The sequence below is a fragment of the Ostrea edulis genome, chromosome 8, assembly GCF_947568905.1.
Source record: "Ostrea edulis chromosome 8, xbOstEdul1.1, whole genome shotgun sequence".
Taxonomy (NCBI): domain Eukaryota; kingdom Metazoa; phylum Mollusca; class Bivalvia; order Ostreida; family Ostreidae; genus Ostrea; species Ostrea edulis.
The window spans coordinates 2639989-2661193 of record NC_079171.1 but is presented as its reverse complement, the minus strand read 5'-3'; the positions used below and the strand labels follow the sequence as shown (position 1 = coordinate 2661193).

The following is a 21205-nucleotide window of genomic DNA, read 5'->3' as shown; positions in this document are numbered from 1 at the left end:
TTTATATTTAGCTAAGACTTTGTTTTCAATGAGTAATATGCAAACATTGTAAAGAAACGGGTAGGTTGTGACGACTGTTTGTACTCTTTCCACCCTCCACACTGTTTGTAAAAACATCATAATGTATACACATTATATAAACGAATATCAAATCGGGCCATTGACAAATAGGCAAGTTTAAACCATTCCATTTCACACAGTCTAGGATCATTATAACTATATAATTTACAAATTAAACGTAACACTAGGTGGAATACTGGTTTTTGTTTTTACATGATTGGGGTAAGCAATTTCAGTTCCAACAGTCACGTTCAAAGTCAACATTTCCCCAATTCCATGGTAGATATAATGATGTAGTTTGCAAATACAACCTGTCATTGGGTCAAATGCTGTATGACTTTTCATACCAATTGTGAGGCCGTTATTGGCACACTGATTTTGACTACAGATTACTCCGTTTACCTGATGAAGATATAGAGCTCATGGTGGGTGTGACCGATGGAGAGGGGATGCTTACTGCTCTTCGACACATGATCCCACCTCTGGTGTATCCAGGGGTTAGTATTTGTCTAATTTCATATTTCGCATTCGAGTTATGAGATTGAGCATTGTTCATTATATTCACATTCTTTTCTAGTGAAACCGGTCACATGCGCTGTGAACCCGGATCTTGATGGGCAGTTTTAGTTCGTTATTTTCACCGTTTTATTTGAAACTGTGTATAGATATAAATATTTACCTTAAATTGTCCACTCCACTATCATTGAACTGTTGCTCTGTCCTCTGTAGAGTTAAATGTAGTTAATCTAGATTTACATTTATATACAATTCGGCCGGCTAGGTGTACGGTTACGTCCGTGAAGTTTGGATATCTGGTGAGTAAAGCCGCTATCAAAACGCAATCACTTCCCTGTATGCCGTCCCCATTTAAGCACGTCACGTGAATGTTATCATCCTGGGTGTACACAAATCAGGCCTTTAATTCTCGAGTGAAGTGTCTGGGGATGCCAAGATAGCGGAAGTTTCTGCGGCTACAGTAAGCACCACCCAGAAAACACATTTAGAAGCATTCAACTTGAAGTTTGCGACTAACGTATCTACATTAGGGGGAAATTTTGAAAATTTAGAACGGTCATGTACGACAATATACAAACAAGGAAACAGTTATCACTATTTTACATAATGTTTATATATACAAACAAATAAATAAATATGAATGTTTGGAATAATGCTTTTATATATCAGCAAAAGAACAGCAAAACTTTATACGGTGCTCATATACACAAACAATTACTAATATGTTATACGGTGCCCATATACACAAACAATTATTAATATTTTATACATTGCCCATATACACAAACAATTACTAATATTTTATACGGTGCCCATATACACAAACAATTACTAATATTTTATACGGTGCCCATATACACAAACAATTACTAATATTTATACATTGCTTATATACACAAACAATTACTAATATTTTATACAGTGATTATATACACAAACAAACAATTACTAATGATGTATAAGGTGCTTACATACACAAACAAACAATTACTGATATTGTATATGCAAGGTGAAGATAACGAACAGTGATCAATCTCATAACTCCTACAAGCAATACAAAATAGATAGTTGGGCAAACACGGACCCCTGGACACACCAGAGGTGGGATCAGGTGCCTAGGAGGAGTAAGCATCCCCTGTCACCCGCCGTGAGCCCTATATCCTGTTCAGGTGAACGGAGTCATCCGCAGTCAAAACCAGTGTGCCAAGAACGGCTTAACAATCGGCATGAAACACGTCAGACAGCATTTGACCCAATGATAGGTTGTATTGACGAACTAGATCGCTATAACGACCATAGAATTTGCGAATATATTTTTCAAGGTCAGACAAATTGAAGCCGCATTCTAGAAATTCTGATATCGCAACATAGAGAGCTATGCGAATCCGAACTTATGTTAATTTAGAATAATGTTTTAACATAGTTTAGAGGTCTCAAGATGATATATTAATGATATACTAGTCTTCAAGGTCAATGCATTTTTTTCTTATATAGTGCTTATAAACAAACAAACAATAGTTAATACGAACAAACAATTACTAATATTTCATACAGTGCTTACATACACAAACAAACAATTACTAATATTTTATATCGTGCTAATATATACACATTTCATACAAACAACCGATTACTAATAGATTATACATACCTTATATACACAAACAAACAATTACTAATATTTTACAGTGCTTATATACACACACAAACAATTACTAATATTTTACAGTACGTATATACACAAACAAACAATTACTAATATTTTACAGTGCTTATATACACAAACAAACAATTACTAATATTTTACAGTGCTTATATACACAAACAAACAATTACTAATATCGTACAGTGCTTATATGCACACCCCCCCCCCCCCGAAAAAAAACCCCAAACAATTATGAATATTGTATACGGTGCTTATGTACACAAACAAACAATTACTAATATTTAATACAGTGATTATATACACAAACAATACTAATGCTTTATACAGTGCTTATCTATACAAACAAACAATAATATTTTATACAGTGCTTATATACACAAACAAACAATAATATTTTGTACAGTGCTTATATATACAAACAAACAATAATATTTTGTACAGTGCTTATCTATACAAACAAACAATAATATTTTGTACAGTGTTCATCTATACGAACAAGAAGGCAGGTGGTAATAATATAAATCGTGCTTACAATGTACAACATTGCGAGTACAAACAAATACCAATGCTTGATATGGTGCTTATTTATGAATGAAAAGGGCTTACCATAAGATATTCGTGTCCAAAATATTAACGCTCTACCTTAAATATGTTATTAGCCACTGAACAGGTTAAGTTTCCGAAAAAATAAGCCAAACTCCAAGGTGAAGGTCAAAAGGTCAAATAACATGGTATGAAACAATCGACCTTGCGGTAAAGATATAGTTAAAACATGACGGCATTACCTTACAGCAATACATGCTGTACTAGAAAGACATATGTGAGTTTGGTTAAACATAATTTAATTGAATCAGAGTGAATCTGTACCAATGGACCCGTTAGATGAGAGAAAGTATCTATTCATGAATTGTTGTCTTTCTGACAGCAATTCCTGTTCGTGGTCCCAAGTTTACGTTGACTTCGGAAGTTACCAGTTCGGAATAATGCGGAAGAGAGGCACTGTGAACGAGTCGGATTTGTAAACAATATTTAACATGCCAATTCGTAAGAAAAATCAATATCAAAATCTCATTTCAGGGCACATTTGCGTAACTATTACTTTTTTTTTTTTTTTTTTTACACTTATAGTACTACAAGTCATTCATGAAACGATATAATATTTAAAAAAAAAACAAAAACAAAAAAACCAACCATGCAAATTGTTTGGTTAATCACGTCAATTTCCATCTTTCCATAACCTTTGTCTCAGCAACCCGACATTTTGTTCGGCAATCATCGTTACCGTGTCAGAGTATTTGTATGACGATTCTGTTTGACGCTATCGCGGTAACTACAAAACGCTCACTGTAAGTATACTCTCAAGTAATATCTCCTTACTTATTTTGTTGTTTTTGCTTCATGAAAGGTGAAAATAACAAACAGCTATCAATCTCATGACCCCTATAAGCAATACAAAATAGATAGTTGGGCAAACATGGACCCCTGGATACATCAGAGGTGGAAGTAGGTGGAAAGGAGGAGTATGCATCTCCTTTCGACCGATCACTCCCGCCGTGAGCCTCATATCTTGATCAGATAAACGGGGTTATTCGTTTTGAAGTCAAAATCAATGTGCTAAGAACGGCCGAACAATCGTCATGAACCACGTCAGATAGCATTTGACCAAATGGTAGGTTGTATTGGCTAACTTGATCGTTTTAACGACCATAGAATTAGCAAATGCTGACTTTAAACGAGACTGCTGGAACCTAGGGCTGTGCGGTGCACCGAAAATTTCGGTGCACCGCGATTCATACCATTCGATTCGATGCACCGATTACAAATTCCGGATTTCGGTTCGGTTCGGTTTAGATTTTACTTACACCAAAACAACAAATATGGCGTCCGAGTGATGTTGAAAACATGTGGAGATTTATGCAACAGAGATTTAAATCACTACTGTGTTGAGAGTTAGCATTTTCACCACTCATATACCAACAGAATATGGTCCGTAAGATCATTGCAGTTTATCTTTACATGACATATAGTATTTCTGTCAGTGGTGGAATGAAATCAACATCGTAGGTAATGAAACAGATTTGACAGTTAATATGAGAGAAGTAAATCAACAAAGGAGAGATTTTCAAAGACTCTCAATTGATAGAATTATTGAATTTTTGCATATCAATGAAAACAATATCATATACATTTTAGATTCATTATAGATTTGTTTAATAATCCAATACTTATATGTAGCACATTAATATAACAAATTTTGATAGACTGTCAGTGTTTTCTTTTTTCTATCAAAGTTATAAAATGCCATTATAAATAGACATGATGTTTACAAATGACGACATATAGTTATATAACTTGAATAAAATAAAATCAAATATGCTACTCATTAAAATTGTTAATTTCTGTGGTGTCATTAGATAAATTGGACCTAACATGAACCGAATCGAAAATAACCGAACCGTGCTGTTCTGAATCGAAACCGAACCGAATCGAGCTAACCCTGAATCGTCCCAGCCCTACTGGAACCCCTGCACCATTAACTTGTTTGTCAGTAAACTGCTTTGATTTAAAATCTTACCATACAAAGGACAATATCTTCGTATCGGATCAAGGGAGGGATGTAAACACAATATACAGGTGATAATGGAATATCGCTGCATGATTATAGGAAGATGACGATGGAGAAGCTGAAATCATCCCGTTTGTCATAAATTTGAATGTATGAAGCAGAAGTTGACGACTCCGTGGTTTCTTTTATTTCGAGTTCACTAGGATATATTGAATCGAGTTATGACTGGAAATTATCATTGTTGATCGATAATATTTCGTCGATATAGCTAGAAGTTGAACTGAAGGCTGCAGCAAGAGATTTTTTTCTTCTTACGTAGACGTTTTTGAATAAATGTTGCATCATATGACTATAAAAATAGGCCGGCTAACAAAAGAGCACAATTTGTGCCCATAGGAATTCCAACAGACTTTTGGAAGACCTGATCACCATAGACCATGTCATTTTATCATACCATGTAATTTCGTTGGTAGTTGGTATGGTATCCAGGATATTACTTTCAAATATGACAGTGTTGTTATGTTTCGGCTTCAGTAAAACATTCCTTTCGATAGTATTTTGTATTTTCAACGTTTACGTATTTAAAGAGACGCCGCTTTTAATACATTTTGTCGTCTTTCTCACTGACGATAAGTTCACTCCGTCCCATTTAGGCCCTCCACGTTCTACTAAATATACTTCCTACACAGAAGAGCTCTTATCTCGAAACTGGCATATTCCCATTATATTTCGAAATAAAATTTCAATCTCCCATTGTGGCATCACCCTAACCAAGGGTCTTGGAATTAACAAACATGACCCTGTTGTTGTTTAAATAAAGAATTTAAAGACATTTCCTACACAATTTGATCCCCTATGGTGGCCCCATCCTACTTCAGAAGGCCATAATCTGAACAAACTTGAATGTGCATCGCTTTGGTGTCCTTGCAAATTAATATAGTTATTCATCATCCTTTTTTTCTTGAAAAAAAAATGATTATAAAATGACTTTCCAATTAATATCCATATAGATATTGTATGACCTATTGTTGCTCCTCCACAGCCCCGGAAGGCGTGACTTAAAATCGCCTTGAATCTACAGTGTGAAAGGTGAACACAACAAACAGTGATCAATCTCATAACTCCTATAAGCAATACAAAACAGATAGTTGGGCAAACACAGACCCCTGGACATACCAGAGGTAGAGGTGTTTCAACAGTCTCGAATGAAGTCAGCATTTCGCTAATTCTATGGTGGAAAATACGATCTAGTTTGTCAATACACCCTATCATCGGGTCAAATGCTGTCTGACGTGTTTTATACCGATTGTTCAGCCGTTCTTGGCACACTGATTTTGACTGCGGATAATTCCGTTTACCTGGTCAGGATATAGGGCTCACGGCGGGTGTGACCGGTCCACCGGGGATGCTTACTTTTCCTAGGCACCTGATTCCACCTCTGGTGTGTCCAGGGTTCCGTGTTTGCCCAACTATCTATTTTGTATTTCTTATAGGACACATTGAAGAAAAGTCACGCACTTCATTATACAAAATTCTAAAACACATTGAAGAAAAGTCACGAACTTCATTCTACAAAAATCTAAAACACATTGAACAAAGGTCACGAACGTCATTATACAAAATTCTAAAACACATTGAAGAAAGGTCACGAACTTCATTATACAAAATTCTAAAAGAGAAAACACTTAATTTTAGTTTTTGATTATTTCAAATTGGAAATGACTGTATCTCATAGAAAGCAAATTATGCTAGAATTTCAGGGCCAGAAATGACACTTATTTAACCTAGTCCGTTCCTTCGGACAGATCTTTATTATCTCACTATCATTACCCGGACATTTCTTATTCATCTTTATCCTCGTTGGTCTCCTCTAAATTCTTATCATGACCGTTTTGCTCTACACCATTTTCTTCACTGGTCCCTGATTCAGCAGTGTCCTCGTCATCAGGATCAGATTCCTTGCTGCTATCATCAGACTTCAGATCCTCGCTGTTTTCTTCAGACTCGGACTCTTCACTCATTTCCAGCTCTGATCCTAATTCTGAATCCCGTCATAACCTGACGCTTCCATGATCCGCTCATCTGTGACTGGATTATCTTAAGGTTTAATAAAACAGGAAAAGGGGTCAATCAATCGTAGATTCTAAACAATGCAAACATTTTGTCTAGTGTATGTTGAAGTTTGAATCAGTTGTACATTATTTAGATTCTCTACAAGTGGGCCTAGTCTACCAGACTGAGTTCTATATGTTGTGGCATTCGTTGTAAATGACATACATTGTGCGATTTGTAAGGTCAGAGATCCATGGACCATATTGTTTGTCTCATATTTTCTGTTTCCCACCTATTGCTAAATACTAGTGTTATAAAAGTGTTTAATCAGCATGCCAAGTTTATTATTGAGTCTTATTTTTCTAAGTACACAATATTCACTCCCGCTTCTTATATCCGTGGATAGACAGTCACAATCTCTCAGTAGTAGAGCGTTTATGACCAGAAGGTTGCGAGCCCCACTCATGGCATGTCTACAGGGAAATTTAATTGCTCCTTCAAACACTCAACATTTAAACGTGAGTCACCGGTCTTCAGGATATGACTTAAAAACGTCAATCCTGTACCTCACTCCAACAATTAAGCACAAAACAAATTAAACACTACTCTTACATAATGCACTAGATTTCATTTACTTAGCTCTATTACAGAAACTCATTACATCTGTCAGCATCATAATGACAGAAACTCACATGATCAAAGTAAGGAAGTGCCCCTAAATGCGGTCAAATAAACAGTTAGATAAAAGTAATAAATCTGGTGTGTCCAGGGGTCCGTGTTTGCCCAACTATCTATTTTGTGTTGCTTGTAGGAGTTATGAGATTGATCACTGTTCGTTATCTTCGCCTTGCATCTTACACACGATTCCTTTAAATAAGACTGTGTTAATTAATTAGGTAACAATATGTTTTATGCTGAGGGTTGTGTCGTATTGCATCTGGTACAAATAGTGACAATTTAGTGAGACTTAAAATTGAATGAACAAGATGTGTTTGTGAAACACTGATGTCCTCAGATTACAACAAACTGGAACTGTAAGACATTGTAGCTGAAACTTTTATAGCAATACTGGGAATGTGAGGTAACTTTCATACAGTTCACATTTTATGTCAAGGTTAATTTCAAGGTCACAAAGTCAGCATGTTTGGTTCCAATGAAAAGATATTTCCGTGCAAGAAATACACATGCTAAACATTAAATCAGTGCCTCCAACGATTTGATAGTTATTGCTTACATTAACATTTTCTAAATGTAGGTCAAATGTTATTGTAAAAGTCAGCAGGTCAAATATTTTGGAACCAATGTAAATGTTGGCTGCAAGGAATACAATATTAAATTGGAGCTCTTTTGCAGTTTATAAGAATATGACCAAAATTAAAGGTTTTTTTCTAATTTCTAAAAACTAGGTCAATGGTAAGTTTTAAGGTCACAAGGTCGAAAAATCTGAAACTAATAAAAAGGTCTTCTCACAGGAAATACACGTGCTAAATATGAAAGCAGCACATTTAAGGATTCGGTAGATATGACTTAAATCAAATTTGTTTTCTGAATGCAGGTCAAAGGTCAATGTAACGGTCACCAGGTAAAATTCTTTGGTACCAATGGAAAGGTCTTTCCACAAGGAATAAACCAATATACTAAATATGAAATGTCTACTTCTACTGGTGAAAAATGTATGACCAAATTTAAAGTTATATTTCAGACTGGCAGGCATACAGACAGACGGACATGCAAAAAACTATACGCCCCAAAATCATTGATCCCGGGGGCATAAAAATAATGATAAACAATATTTCCAAAGACAAGATGCTTTATCAGTCACCTTAGTATTACTTAAAAGTAGCACTAGGCATAAGGGCTATGCAATCTACAAAAAATACAAGCTAAATTAAAATATTCAGCGACAATATCAAAGATGTGGTCTTAAAACTTGAAAGATCCCCCAAAGTATCTATGCTGATAAAATGCTTTACATATTATAATATGTAAGATTATCACAATAAGACTAATGTTTGCCTGTCCTAGAGTAAAAACCCAGGAGTTGGTTTCGAAACAATTTTGTTCAAAAAGACAATATATAAGGACTACCAATCTGTTTTGTTTCAGTTTAATATCATTAGCAGTAAATTTGTTTTCTAGATGTTTTACACATATACGTTATATACATCAAGCTTAGCACTATCATGGAGTCCGAACCCCTACTCCAGGGATAACACAATTTACAATTTTACTAGAGGCCACCCTGCTCTACACGATTATGCATTTAGTTTACCTTGCAAATGTGCAGTTGTTGAGAGGGATTTTCCATATGGGTCAATATATGGCAGTTTCTTAAATTTTGCTTAACCCCTATGACCCTAAGGGTGCACTGAAGTGAACCTAGCTAGCTAGATATTCAAACAAACATGCGCGGTTTGGTGCTATCTCTTGTTCATCCCAAGAAGTATGAGGGGTACTTATGAACAGTTTGAGAAAAAACAATTTGAACCCATGTCATTTCGTGGTAGACCATTTCTTCGCTGCTATCACAAGAAAGATGTCAGTTTTATCATCAATTCGTTTTATTAATTCCCTGACCATTTGGCACGTCAAAATGCTTGAAATTCTATTTTAAAAAATGAACACGAAGCATTCATCGATGGAAATATCATCTTAATATTATCTGAAAGATTGTTAAATTTCTTCTGTTACGTCAACAGTTGTCCTGTTGTCTATAATTAGCGATATGCAAATCAGATAAACAAGGGAGACACCTCAGTTACGCAGAGATCATGCGACAAGACTAGTTTACCGTAAAAAAAATGAAATTTAAATATATACGGGTAAAATATAACTTAATCCATACCAATTAACCATGATTCCAGTGTCAATTAAACATTTGCAATATTTCAAAACAGGGCAGAGAAATTCCTCAAACATTGCACAATTTCAATTAAACTTTTGACGTTTTTCAGTGTTGATCTTCCGTACGGAAATTTCAATGTTGAGAATCTTGCATGTTCTCGATCAATATCTAACGAGAACGAGAACGAAGTATCTATCAGCTTAAATACGTTTAATAAAGAGAACGAAGTATCTAACAGCTTAAATACGCTTAATAACGAGAACGGAGTATCTAATAGCTTATATACGCTTAATAACGAGAATTAAGTATCTAACAGCTTAAATACGCTTAATAACGAGAACGGAGTATCTAACAGCTTATATACGCTTAATAACGAGAACGAAGTATCTAACAGCTTAAATACGCTTAATAACGAGAACGAAGTATCTAACAGCTTAAATACGCTTAATAACGAGAATGAAGTATCTAATAGCTTAAATACGCTTAATAACGAGAACGAAGTATCTAACAGCTTAAATACGCTTAATAAAGAGAACGAAGTATCTAACAGCTTATATACGCTTAATAACGAGAACGGAGTATCTAATAGCTTATATACGCTTAATAACGAGAATTAAGTATCTAACAGCTTAAATACTCTTAATAACGAGAACGAAGTATCTAACAGCTTAAATACGCTTAATAACGAGAATGAAGTATCTAACAGCTTATATACGCTTAATAACGAGAATGAAGTACCTAATAGCTTAAATACGCTTAATAACGAGAACGAAGTATCTAACAGCTTAAATACGCTTAATAACGAGAACAAAGTATCTAACAGTTTATATACGCTTGATAAAGAGAACGGAGTATCTAACAGCTTATATATGCTTGATAAAGAGAACGGAGTATCTATCAGCTTAAAATCACTTAATATCGAGAATGAAGTATCTAGCAGCTTAAATACACTTAATAACGAGAACGAAGTATCTAACAGCTTAAATACGCTTAATGACGAGAGCAAAGTATCTAACAGCTTAAATACGCTTAATATGGAGAACGAAGTATCGAACAGCTTATATACGCTTAATAACGAGAACGGATTATCTAACAGCTTAAATGCGCTTAATAACGAGAACAAAGTATCGAACAGCTTATATACGCTTGATAAAGAGAACGGAGTATCTAATAGCTTAAATACGCTTGATAACGAGAGTGAAGTATCTAACATATTATATATGCTTAATAACGAGAACGGAGTATCTAGCAGCTTATATATGCTTAATAACGAGAATGAAGTATCTAACCGCTTAAATACGCTTAATAACGAGAAAGAAGTCTCTAACAGCTTAAATACGTTTAATAACGAAAACGAAGTATCTAACAGCTTAAATACGCTTAATAACGAGAATGAAGTATCTAACAGCTTAAATATGCTTAATAACGAGAATGAAGTATCTAACAGCTTAAATATGCTTAATAACGAGAATGAAGTATCTAACAGCTTATATACGCTTAATAACGAGAACGGAGTATCTAGCACCTTAAATACGCTTAATAACGAGAACGAAGTATCTAACAGCTTAAATACGTTTAATAAGGAAAACGAAGTATCTAACAGCTTAAATACGCTTAATAACGAGAATGAAGTATCTAACAGCTTAGATACGTTTAATATCCGTCGTATAAAGAAAACACATCCACCCAAAAAGTATTTCAAAATGAAGAAAACATATTTTTATTTAGGTGGTCGAATGATAACTGTCCAGTTTTTCAGTTCTGTTTTAATAGTTTCTCACTTTACTTTCGGAAAGTCAGTGGTCTCTTCCCAGGTACATTGTATCTGGGTTCTCTCTTCCACCAATAAAAAACTGGGCGCCACCATATATCTGAAAAATTGGTGAGTGTGGCAGAAAACATCAAAAACAAAACAAAAAATATAAAAGAGCCAAAAGAATATCACACATCATAAAGGGGCGGGGGGGGGGGGGGGGGGGCTATCAAGAAGCAAAGCTCGCACACTGATGTTTTATGCCCTGAACCACTCGATTGTTCCCCTCTGCCCCTACTAAAGTACTAAATGGAGGGTCAGAGTTAGGATTAGAGTGTACTTCCCTTGTATAGATCTGATATAGTACAATAAACTACAGTACTACTAGTACTTACCAGTCAGAGAGTACCCCCTATGTATACATCCAATATAGTACAATAAACTACAGTGCTACTAGTACTTACCAGTCAGAGAGTACCTCCTCTGTATATATCTGATATAGTACAATAAACTACAGTACTACTTGTACTTACCAGTCAGAGAGTACCCCCTCTGTATAGATCTGATATAGTACAATAAACTACAGTACTACTTGTACTTACCAGTCAGAGAGCACCTCCTCTGTAGATATCTGATATAGTACAATAAACTACAGTACTACTTGTACTTACCAGTCAGAGAGTACCCCCTCTGTATAGATCTGATATAGTACAATAAACTGCAGTACTACTTGTACTTACCAGTCAGAGAGCACCTCGTCTGTAGATATCTGATATAGTACAATAAACTACAGTACTACTTGTACTTACCAGTCAGAGAGTACCCCCTCTGTATAGATCTGATATAGTACAATAAACTACAGTACTATTAGTACTTACCAGTCAGAGAGTACCTCCTCTGTATAGATCTGATATAGTACAATAAACTACAGTGCTACTAGTACTTACCAGTCAGAGAGTACCTCCTCTGTATAGATCTGATATAGTACAATAAACTACAGTACTACTATTACTTACCAGTCAGAGAGTACATCCTCTGTATAGATCTGATATAGTACAATAAACTACAGTACTATTAGTACTTACCAGTCAGAGAGTACCTCCTCTGTATAGATCTGATATAGTACAAAAAACTACAGTACTACTAGTACTTACCAGTCAGAGAGTTCCTCCTCTGTATAGATCTGATATAGTAAAATAACTACAGTACTACTTGTACTTACCAGTCATAGAGTACATCCTCTGTATAGATCTGATATAGTACAATAAACTACAGTACTATTAGTACTTACCAGTCATAGAGTACCTCCTCTGTATAGATCTGATATAGTACAATAAACTACAGTACTACTAGTACTTACCAGTCAGAGAGTACCTCCTCTGTATATATCTGATATAGTACAATAAACTACAGTACTACTAGTACTTACCAGTCAGAGAGTACCCCCTCTGTATAGATCTGATATAGTACAATAAACTACAGTACTACTTGTACCTACCAGTCAGAGAGTACCTCGTCTGTATAGATCTGGTATAGTACAATAAACTACAGTACTACTAGTACTTACCAGTCAGAGAGTACCTCCTCTGTATAGATCTGATATAGTACAATAAACTACAGTACTACTAGTACTTACCAGTCAGAGAGTACATCCTCTGTATAGATCTGATATAGTACAATAAACTACAGTACTATTAGTACTTACCAGTCAGAGAGTACCTCCTCTGTATAGATCTGATATAGTAAAATAACTACAGTACTACTTGTACTTACCAGTCATAGAGTACATCCTCTGTATAGATCTGATATAGTACAATAAACTACAGTACTATTAGTACTTACCAGTCATAGAGTACCTCCTCTGTATAGATCTGATATAGTACAATAAACTACAGTACTACTAGTACTTACCAGTCAGAGAGTACCTCCTCTGTATATATCTGATATAGTACAATAAACTACAGTACTACTAGTACTTACCAGTCAGAGAGTACCCCCTCTGTATAGATCTGATATAGTACAATAAACTACAGTACTACTTGTACCTACCAGTCAGAGAGTACCTCGTCTGTATAGATCTGGTATAGTACAATAAACTACAGTACTACTAGTACTTATCAGTTAGTGAGTTCCTCCTCTGTATAGATCTGATATAGTACAATAAACTACAGTACTACTAGTAATTACCAGTCAGACAATATCTCCTTTGTATATATATCTCATACACTTTTTTGGCACACTGTTTTTCCCTATAATAAATCTAAAACTTTATTGTTATTTCGGATTTTAAACATTTTGGTTGAGCTGAAGAGACAATATTTGTCGAAATGCGCATCTGGTGCATCAAAATTTATACCGTATAAGTTTTACATAATACTTACCTGTCATATAGTACCGCCTTTATATGTGTCTGATACAGTACAATAAGCTACAGAAAGAGAGTACCTCATCTTTATATATCTGACATAGTACAATAAACTACAGTACTACTAGTACTTACCAGTCAGTACAGCTATCGCGGTTCTCCTATTTACCCGCGTCACCGCGACGAGAAGTTAATCCTTTCCGCATTACACCGTCGTGGTCTTTCATAGTGGGGCTTCGCGGGACCACGTTTATACCGCGGCGGGTGTGAGTTACAAATGTACCTGTATTTACACTGTTGATAGTTGATGACGCTTACTTCTTATTAATATATGTAGAATGAATTAAATAGTAGAATTTAAATCGTATATGTTTGCAAATTAATTTTCAAAATTTTTTAGAACATATATGTACGGTAGTTAACCGAATAATTGACAACTTAAGAAAACTTTTTTTCCTGCGATGATCACGAATTGCGTGTGCTGAAATTTAATAAATCGGGAATCAGCAGTTTAAGTTAAAAGTTAACATTTCTGGAACCATTTTTTCCATAAGAAATTGATCAGAAATTTTGTACTTTTTATTTATGCCAATCATTATTTACAGTGACGAGTTTTCAAGTTAGCATGCTGCAGGGATCAAACATGCAAGTTCCACGTGTATGGACACCTGTCTTTCCTTCACATGTACATACATTTCATGAATTTCAAAATTGAATAAAATAATTAATTGTATGAGTTCTACGGGGGATGAAATCAAATGAACGATTTCACCAATAAGAAAAGAATAAAATCCTGATTTAAAAAGAAAAATTCATTTAATCCACCCGTATCTATTTGGATACGTTCATGATCTACATGTACTTCGTTGCCTGCTTTGTAAGACGCAGGTTTCTCTGGTAGTTTTAAACGTTGTGTTGTACTGTGATACACAGGTTTGACCATTTGACACAGTTGTCCCTTCGACTCTTTGTAAATTCTGTCCCAGAAACATGGCCAGCACAGATAAGATAATATATCTCTCCGGATCCAGGAATTGAAGGGGGGTTGTGGACAACTTCATGCGAACCTCCGGATTTTACAGCTGTAAAGTGTGGTAAGGGAGCGGGTTGGGGGAGATTACTTCATTTTACAATTGTCTAAGATTATTGACAAGCACAAGTGATATTTTAAAATTGTGCAGAGAGTGGGTGCAACTCATAAAACTTAAAAAGAACTTGTCCAAACATTGATTTCGTATTTGTATTAATACATTTTAGTTGTATAATTCATTCTTTCCGTTGACAAACGCAGATTTTGGTTATCAATGTATTTCAAGTCAATGTGAAGATCACCCTTGTTCCTTTATGGTTGCGTAATGCTTCCTATTAAGGCGCGCACCCGAGTTTTCAAATACACAGACTTGATTTGATAAAGTCAATAATGTTAAATACTCTCTCTCTCTCTCTCTCTCTCTCTCTCTCTCTCTCTCTCTCTCTCTCTCATTTTATAAAGAGTTTGCTAATCAGATCTCTAATCCTTTTCCTGTTTTAACATTTGCTTTTATACAGCCACCAATATGTGATAGATACTGCCAGGGATAATTAAGTTTTGCTGTTTTACGGGTAACGCGTGCGCCGATTGATGGTGGGCGTTGAAGCATACAGGAATTGTTATGTAACAAATATACACATACCTGTGACCGCTTTCCCCCAGTCAGTAATGTTAAAAAGCTCTCTCTCTCTCTCTCTCTCTCTCTCTCTCTCTCTCTCTCTCTCTCTCTCTCTCTCTCTCTCTCATTTTATAAAGAATTTTTGCTAATACAAATCTTTAATCCTTTTCCTACCTTTATATGTGTGTTATACATGTTTTCTTCAAATATGTGTACAAATACATGTATATAATTGAATTCCTTTAAAATTCGTGACAGAAGGACCACCCATCTATTAGATAATGTGAATATTACTCGGATTCTAGAAGATAAATATTACTTAGCCCATTGTAGTAATAATAACAATACATTGTATACATTATTTTCATTTTCCATAATTTAATAATAATAATAAAGCTGAGTATACATGTATGTGCATTTTTCTCTACTGTTCTACAAAAGGTGTGTATTTACATACATGCACCTGTGGTCAACGATATTCAAACTTTACAGCATGATGTCTTAGTCTGTGAAATCGTACACGTCGTCAGGACAAGCTGGTTCGGCTCTCGGGATGGATAAATCCAACAGACTTGTATTTGCACTCTCCTTCCTGCTTCCTTTGTCATTTCTTCGGAGTGACTCGTTGACCCTCGTCACAATCCTCTCTCTTCAAACGTCCTCAGGTTTGAACTCCGGATAAAAATAGCAAACGTAGTTTTGAGTGCAGTCTTCCTTATTTGGTCCAGTTCCTGCTTGTTATGTTTCCCTCCGCCATACCAGTTGTATGTCCAGCGTATATTTCCCTCCCCGAATAGTTCAATCAAGAGTTTTCGTGCAAGGTTTACAACAAACTTGCCGGCATTTTTTGAATCCCGTTGTATTTCTCTGAGTCGCGATGCTGTTATCTGAACTCATCTGGAACATCTGCAAATACATCACACACGATATTGTGATCGCTGCTGGCAACGTGCTGGTTTTTTTTTTTTTTTTTGTTTTTGATATTCCTGGCAATGTCGACAATGACGTTCGTGTTTCGAAGAACAGTCCCCAGCATCGATTCGCAAGCTGACGCTCGGCGAATTGCTACATCCATCTTCTTCTGTAACAGATCTATAGACTGCCGCATTTCCGCCATTATTAATATATCGTCATGTTTATCATTTTATGAGCTGAATGTCATTTACATAGAAATATTCTTTTTCAAACAGTTGAAATGGGAACTGAAACCCCAAATCAAGTTATCAATTTAACGCAATTAAACTCTCAAATCTGCGGCGGTTTTCAATAAAATAAAATTATCAATTGTATAAACCAGCTCTCAATTAAACAAACGGTCAATGTTTGAAAAAGGCGACATCGTTATTTTTGCCTCTTGCTTTGCAATTGTAATTAGGAGTATCTTGATCATGTAGTTGTACATGCAATTACGAGTAGCGACATGTTGTTATAACAATCACTTTGTTGATAATGAATTGGTGATGTCCAGATGAGATTAGTTTTGCCAAAGTTTCCAAAGTGGACAGATCGTAATCAGTGTCAATTTCAAGTTCGTCATCATGTCTAGAAAACTACTGTAGTACCTCCTCTGTATATATCTGACACAGTGCAATAAACTACAGTACTACTGGTACTTACCAGTCAGAGAGTACCTCCTCAGTAGATATCTATATACAGACACTGTGTTGGTGTTGAATGGTCCGACCCAGAGAAGGTGAGTTTGATCATCATAATTCAGGCTAAATGGTCTGTTTAAACTGAGTTGTGTCAATAGCAGAGACAGGAAGTGGCCGTCCTTGTCAATCATTTGTACTGAGCGGGTGTTATCATCACACACCAGGATGTGTGACAGTGCATCTGTACAAATTCCTCGTGGTGCTAGCGATGACCCTGATGGATGTCCTGTGTAGGAGAATCGATGTCTCCCCCCGCCCTCTGTTACCACTACAGCACCACGAAGATAATTAATCCAGTCAGACACAATAATATCACCGTTCTTATTCTCTGTGATATAATAAGGGCCACTATACAGTGTGTGACTGTTGTTGTTGTGTTGAATGGTCAGGATGTGTTGACCACCACTGTTGTACCGGGTTACCTTGCCTGTCTTTGTTTTATAGTTACACATCCCGACCATCAGATCTCCAGTGGACGGGGAGCAGTACACACACCGTGGATACCATGGTGATGGTCTTTCTAACAGTGCGGTAAATATTTTATTGTTTACAGAGAGTTTCTTGACGTTATGTTTCCTGTCTATATAAATCAGTTCACCAAAACAGTTCACTGTGTGTAGTCCTACTCTATACGATGTTGGTATATCTGTCACACGGTGTATAGTGTTTCCTGTTGTGTCGGTTAAGATGAGAGTGTTATAATCAGAGACCCAGACCTTGTCTGAGATCACGCGAGATATGTGTAACACACAACTACTACCTGTCACACAGACAGACGTGTGTAATACAGGTGTGGACATCAGTTTCACACACTCGTCTATTCCTACTTGTCGTTTTCCTGTTGTCATTTGGATTTCTGGGATTCCCCTCAATAACTGACTGACATCATCTATGTTGAATCCCTCAGTCAGGGACAACAGCAGGTGTTGTGGAAGATTAGGGGTGTCCTTTATCTGGGGGACACGACTGGTCTTTATAAACAAGAGGAATTGTACCGCTCTGTTTGCTGATTGTTCATTTCTGTTTTCATAGTTCTGTATGTGGGTGAGGTGTCTGTTCATTTTTCTCTTCTGTTGTTGTATTCTATCAATCAATAAACCTCTGTATCTTATTTTAACATCACATACCGCAGTGTCGATAAGACTTTTCAGTCTCTTGGCTTTTGTTGACATCTGTGATTGACGGTGACAGATTTGTGGGGGACAAGTTTGGATATCAGTTTGGATTCCTGCCAGGAAAACACGACAGTTATAGAGAATCTCACTTCTGATGTTGTCTATGATTTCTCGGTGTTGTTGTCGCTTTGTTTGATAGGCTGTTCTAAGGTCCACCAGCGCGTGTGTGCTATGACCTGTACAGCGCTTACATACGGAATAGTAACAGTGATCACAAAACATTCTGTATTTTCTGTTTGGATGTCGGACGCAGGTCTCTCGTAAAGGGACACATTTAAAGTTCTCACGGTAAATCACAACACCATGGTGTTTGGTATGTAGATCAATAACATGTTTCTCTTTACACTGTAAACACAGATCACGTTTACATGTGTTACAGTAAAACTCAGTGTCCCCCTGACATTGAGAACATTGTCGTAGTTTACACTGTGTGGTAAAACTCTTCTCAGTATAACGAGTTACATAGAACACTACATTGTGATATCTGGTGCTGTTTTCTGTAACATGTTTCTTTTTACACTGTAAACACAGGTCACGTTTACATGTGTTACAGTAAAACTCAGTGTTCCCCTGACATTGAGAACATTGTCGTACTTTTAGCTGAGTGCTGAGTCCTAGTGTGTCCATGATGTGGAGGGTCTGGGTCTTTAGGAACACAATCTACAATAATTAAACTGACATGTAAATATCAACCTATTCTCAATATACATTTATTTCACACATTCAAGTGATCTACATATTTCACACACTGATAGCAATTAACCTGTTTTTGACTTGTACATTTCTTGAATGCTAAGGCCAAAAATAAAAATTATTGTGTTTCCACTAATATCCAAGTCAACACTAGGGTAATTTGTTCTGAAGTAAACAATATATTTCTTCTTAGGCCATTCCAATTTGGAAAATACTTCTTTGCATTTGCTAAGAAAAAAGAGAAACGAGAGGGCAAACTTTTCTATAAGTGTTATTTTTCATTTAGGAAATAAAAATGATGTGGCGAGCGAATAACAGGAAATGTGGATTTTCTTAATTGAACTAAGTATGATTTCAAAAAGAGAGCGGTTAAAAATAAAGATCTAAAATCATTAGTTATATCATTTGTTCAGCACATGAACTTAATATTACACTGTAGCTCTTCAAAAGTCTCATCGACTTCGATTTTGTCTGCATTATAAGGAAAACCTTCAAGACAATTATTTTGAAGCATCGTACATATAACGTTGGGCATCGTAAATGTTTGCACTTCTATCATTCGTAAGCCATGTGTATCAAAGAATTCTGTGCGCTTGATGTACGCGGATATTTTTAAACACACTGGTGGAGATCATTTTTAATGATATTATATTTTAGATTTATTACAAAGAGAAGCGGCGAATCTGATGAACTAGATAAGAAATTGACATGATGTTAAATTTCAAGATAAGGTCATGTTCTGAACTCTGATAACAATTTTTATTCAAATTGCAGATATTTTGACATACTGTAAACAAGGGTCTCATTTTTTATGATAGATAGTTGTTGAATATGTTTTGATATTATTAACTCATATACTATATCATTACCATAGTCATCTCCATTTCCCCAAAAAACTTCTTGGAGAAGACGAACCATGTCAATAAAATCAAGGGTAGGGGTATAATTTAGAGGTGTTCGTATTAGTAGAAACCAAGCAATGATTGCTCTTTCTAAATATTTATTTAGTTACAATTTAGTATCAATATTACTAAGGGATATGTTATTTAAGTGGTTTACACATAAACACCATATAGTAAGTTTGGCCTCACCCTGGGGTCAAAATCCCTACCCCGGGGGTCATGAAATGTACATTTGTGGTAGATACCTTCCTGTTCTACATCACTATGCATTTAGATTTTCTTAAACTTTTGTGGTTCTTGAGAAAATTTTAAAAGAAAGGTAAGGATAACGAACAGTGATCAATTTCATAACTCCTGACATCAATACAAAATGCATAGTTTGGCAAACACGAACCCCTGCACACACCAGACGTGGGATCAGGTTCCTAGGAGGAATAAGCATCCCCTGTCGACCGGCCACATCCACCCTGAGTCCTATATCTTGATCAGGTAAACGGAGTTATCCGCAGTCAAAATCAGTGTGCCAAGAACAACCTAACATTGGGTATGAAACAAGTCAGACAGCATTTGACCCAATAATTGTTAACACATTGATTCTGACTACGGTACCTGATCCCACCTCTGGTGTGTCCAGGGGTCCATGTTTATCTGATCCCACCTCTGGTGTGTCCAGGGGTCCATGTTTGTCTGATCCCACCTCTGGTGTGTCCAGGGGTCCATGTTTGTCTGATCCATCCCACCTCTGGTGTGTCCAGGGGTCCATGTTTGCCCAACTATCTATTTTGTATTGCTTATAGGAGTTATGAAATTAATCACTGTTCGTTATCTTCGCCTTTCAAATTCGTAACAGAGGGACTAAATGTACCAGAAGAAAACTGGACACTACCATCAAATTCAGAATAAACTGACAACTTTAGAGGATGAAAGGAAAAAGCATAGAAGGTCACTCAAAGAAATGTTTCATAAATTATCTGAAGATAGACAACACAGAGACAGATCGCTATAGATCAAAAGACAAAGACATACAGTCCCATTACCTTCAAATTCCCAGAAGCAAAGCGAATGTTATCACTGCGGAAAGATGGACATTGCTCAAGGAACTGTTCTCAGTCAAGAGCACAATTCCTACACTCAACTACATTAAAAAATCACGCTTTAACGTAGATCGCGGGTTTACCGACCTTTTGTCTCACTCGAAAAACCCCACTTGAAAATTTGACCGATTTATGTATATACTACTCTGCGAAAACTGTTTTTCATTCAACAGCACAGTTTTTAAGTAATAACGTCTTCAACACAGCATTTTTT

At 36.0% G+C, this 21205-nt stretch overlaps 1 protein-coding gene across 3 annotated transcripts; it reads right to left on the bottom strand.

Moving 5' to 3' along the window:
- Positions 1 to 4525: 4525 nt before the first annotated feature.
- Positions 4526 to 20181, bottom strand: LOC130049806 (uncharacterized). 3 transcript variants are annotated; one of them, XM_056147849.1, is made up of 3 exons: positions 17090 to 20181; positions 11487 to 11576; positions 4526 to 6905 (listed from the first exon to the last, which is right to left on the bottom strand). In XM_056147849.1, exons 1-2 carry the CDS (start codon positions 18927 to 18929, stop codon positions 11488 to 11490), a joined length of 1929 nt encoding a protein of 642 aa, XP_056003824.1. In that variant the 5' UTR covers positions 18930 to 20181; the 3' UTR covers positions 4526 to 6905; position 11487. The 3 variants fall into 3 exon arrangements, with proteins under 3 accessions (XP_056003824.1, XP_056003826.1, XP_056003825.1); XM_056147851.1 differs by lacking the exon at positions 11487 to 11576 and having other exon boundaries at positions 17090 to 20179; XM_056147850.1 differs by lacking the exon at positions 4526 to 6905 and having other exon boundaries at positions 11077 to 11576.
- Positions 20182 to 21205: the final 1024 nt, after the last annotated feature.

What these genes read in the sequence shown, in the direction of transcription:
- LOC130049806 (XM_056147849.1), bottom strand. Translation starts at nt 18,929, where the DNA reads ATGGACACACTAGGACTCAGCACTCAGCTAAAAGTACGACAATGTTCT. An exon ending in GAGGAGGTACTCTCTGACTG is followed by an intron (nt 11,577 to 17,089) that starts GTAAGTACCAGT and finishes CCAATTTTTCAG; the next exon opens with ATATATGGTGGCGCCCAGTT.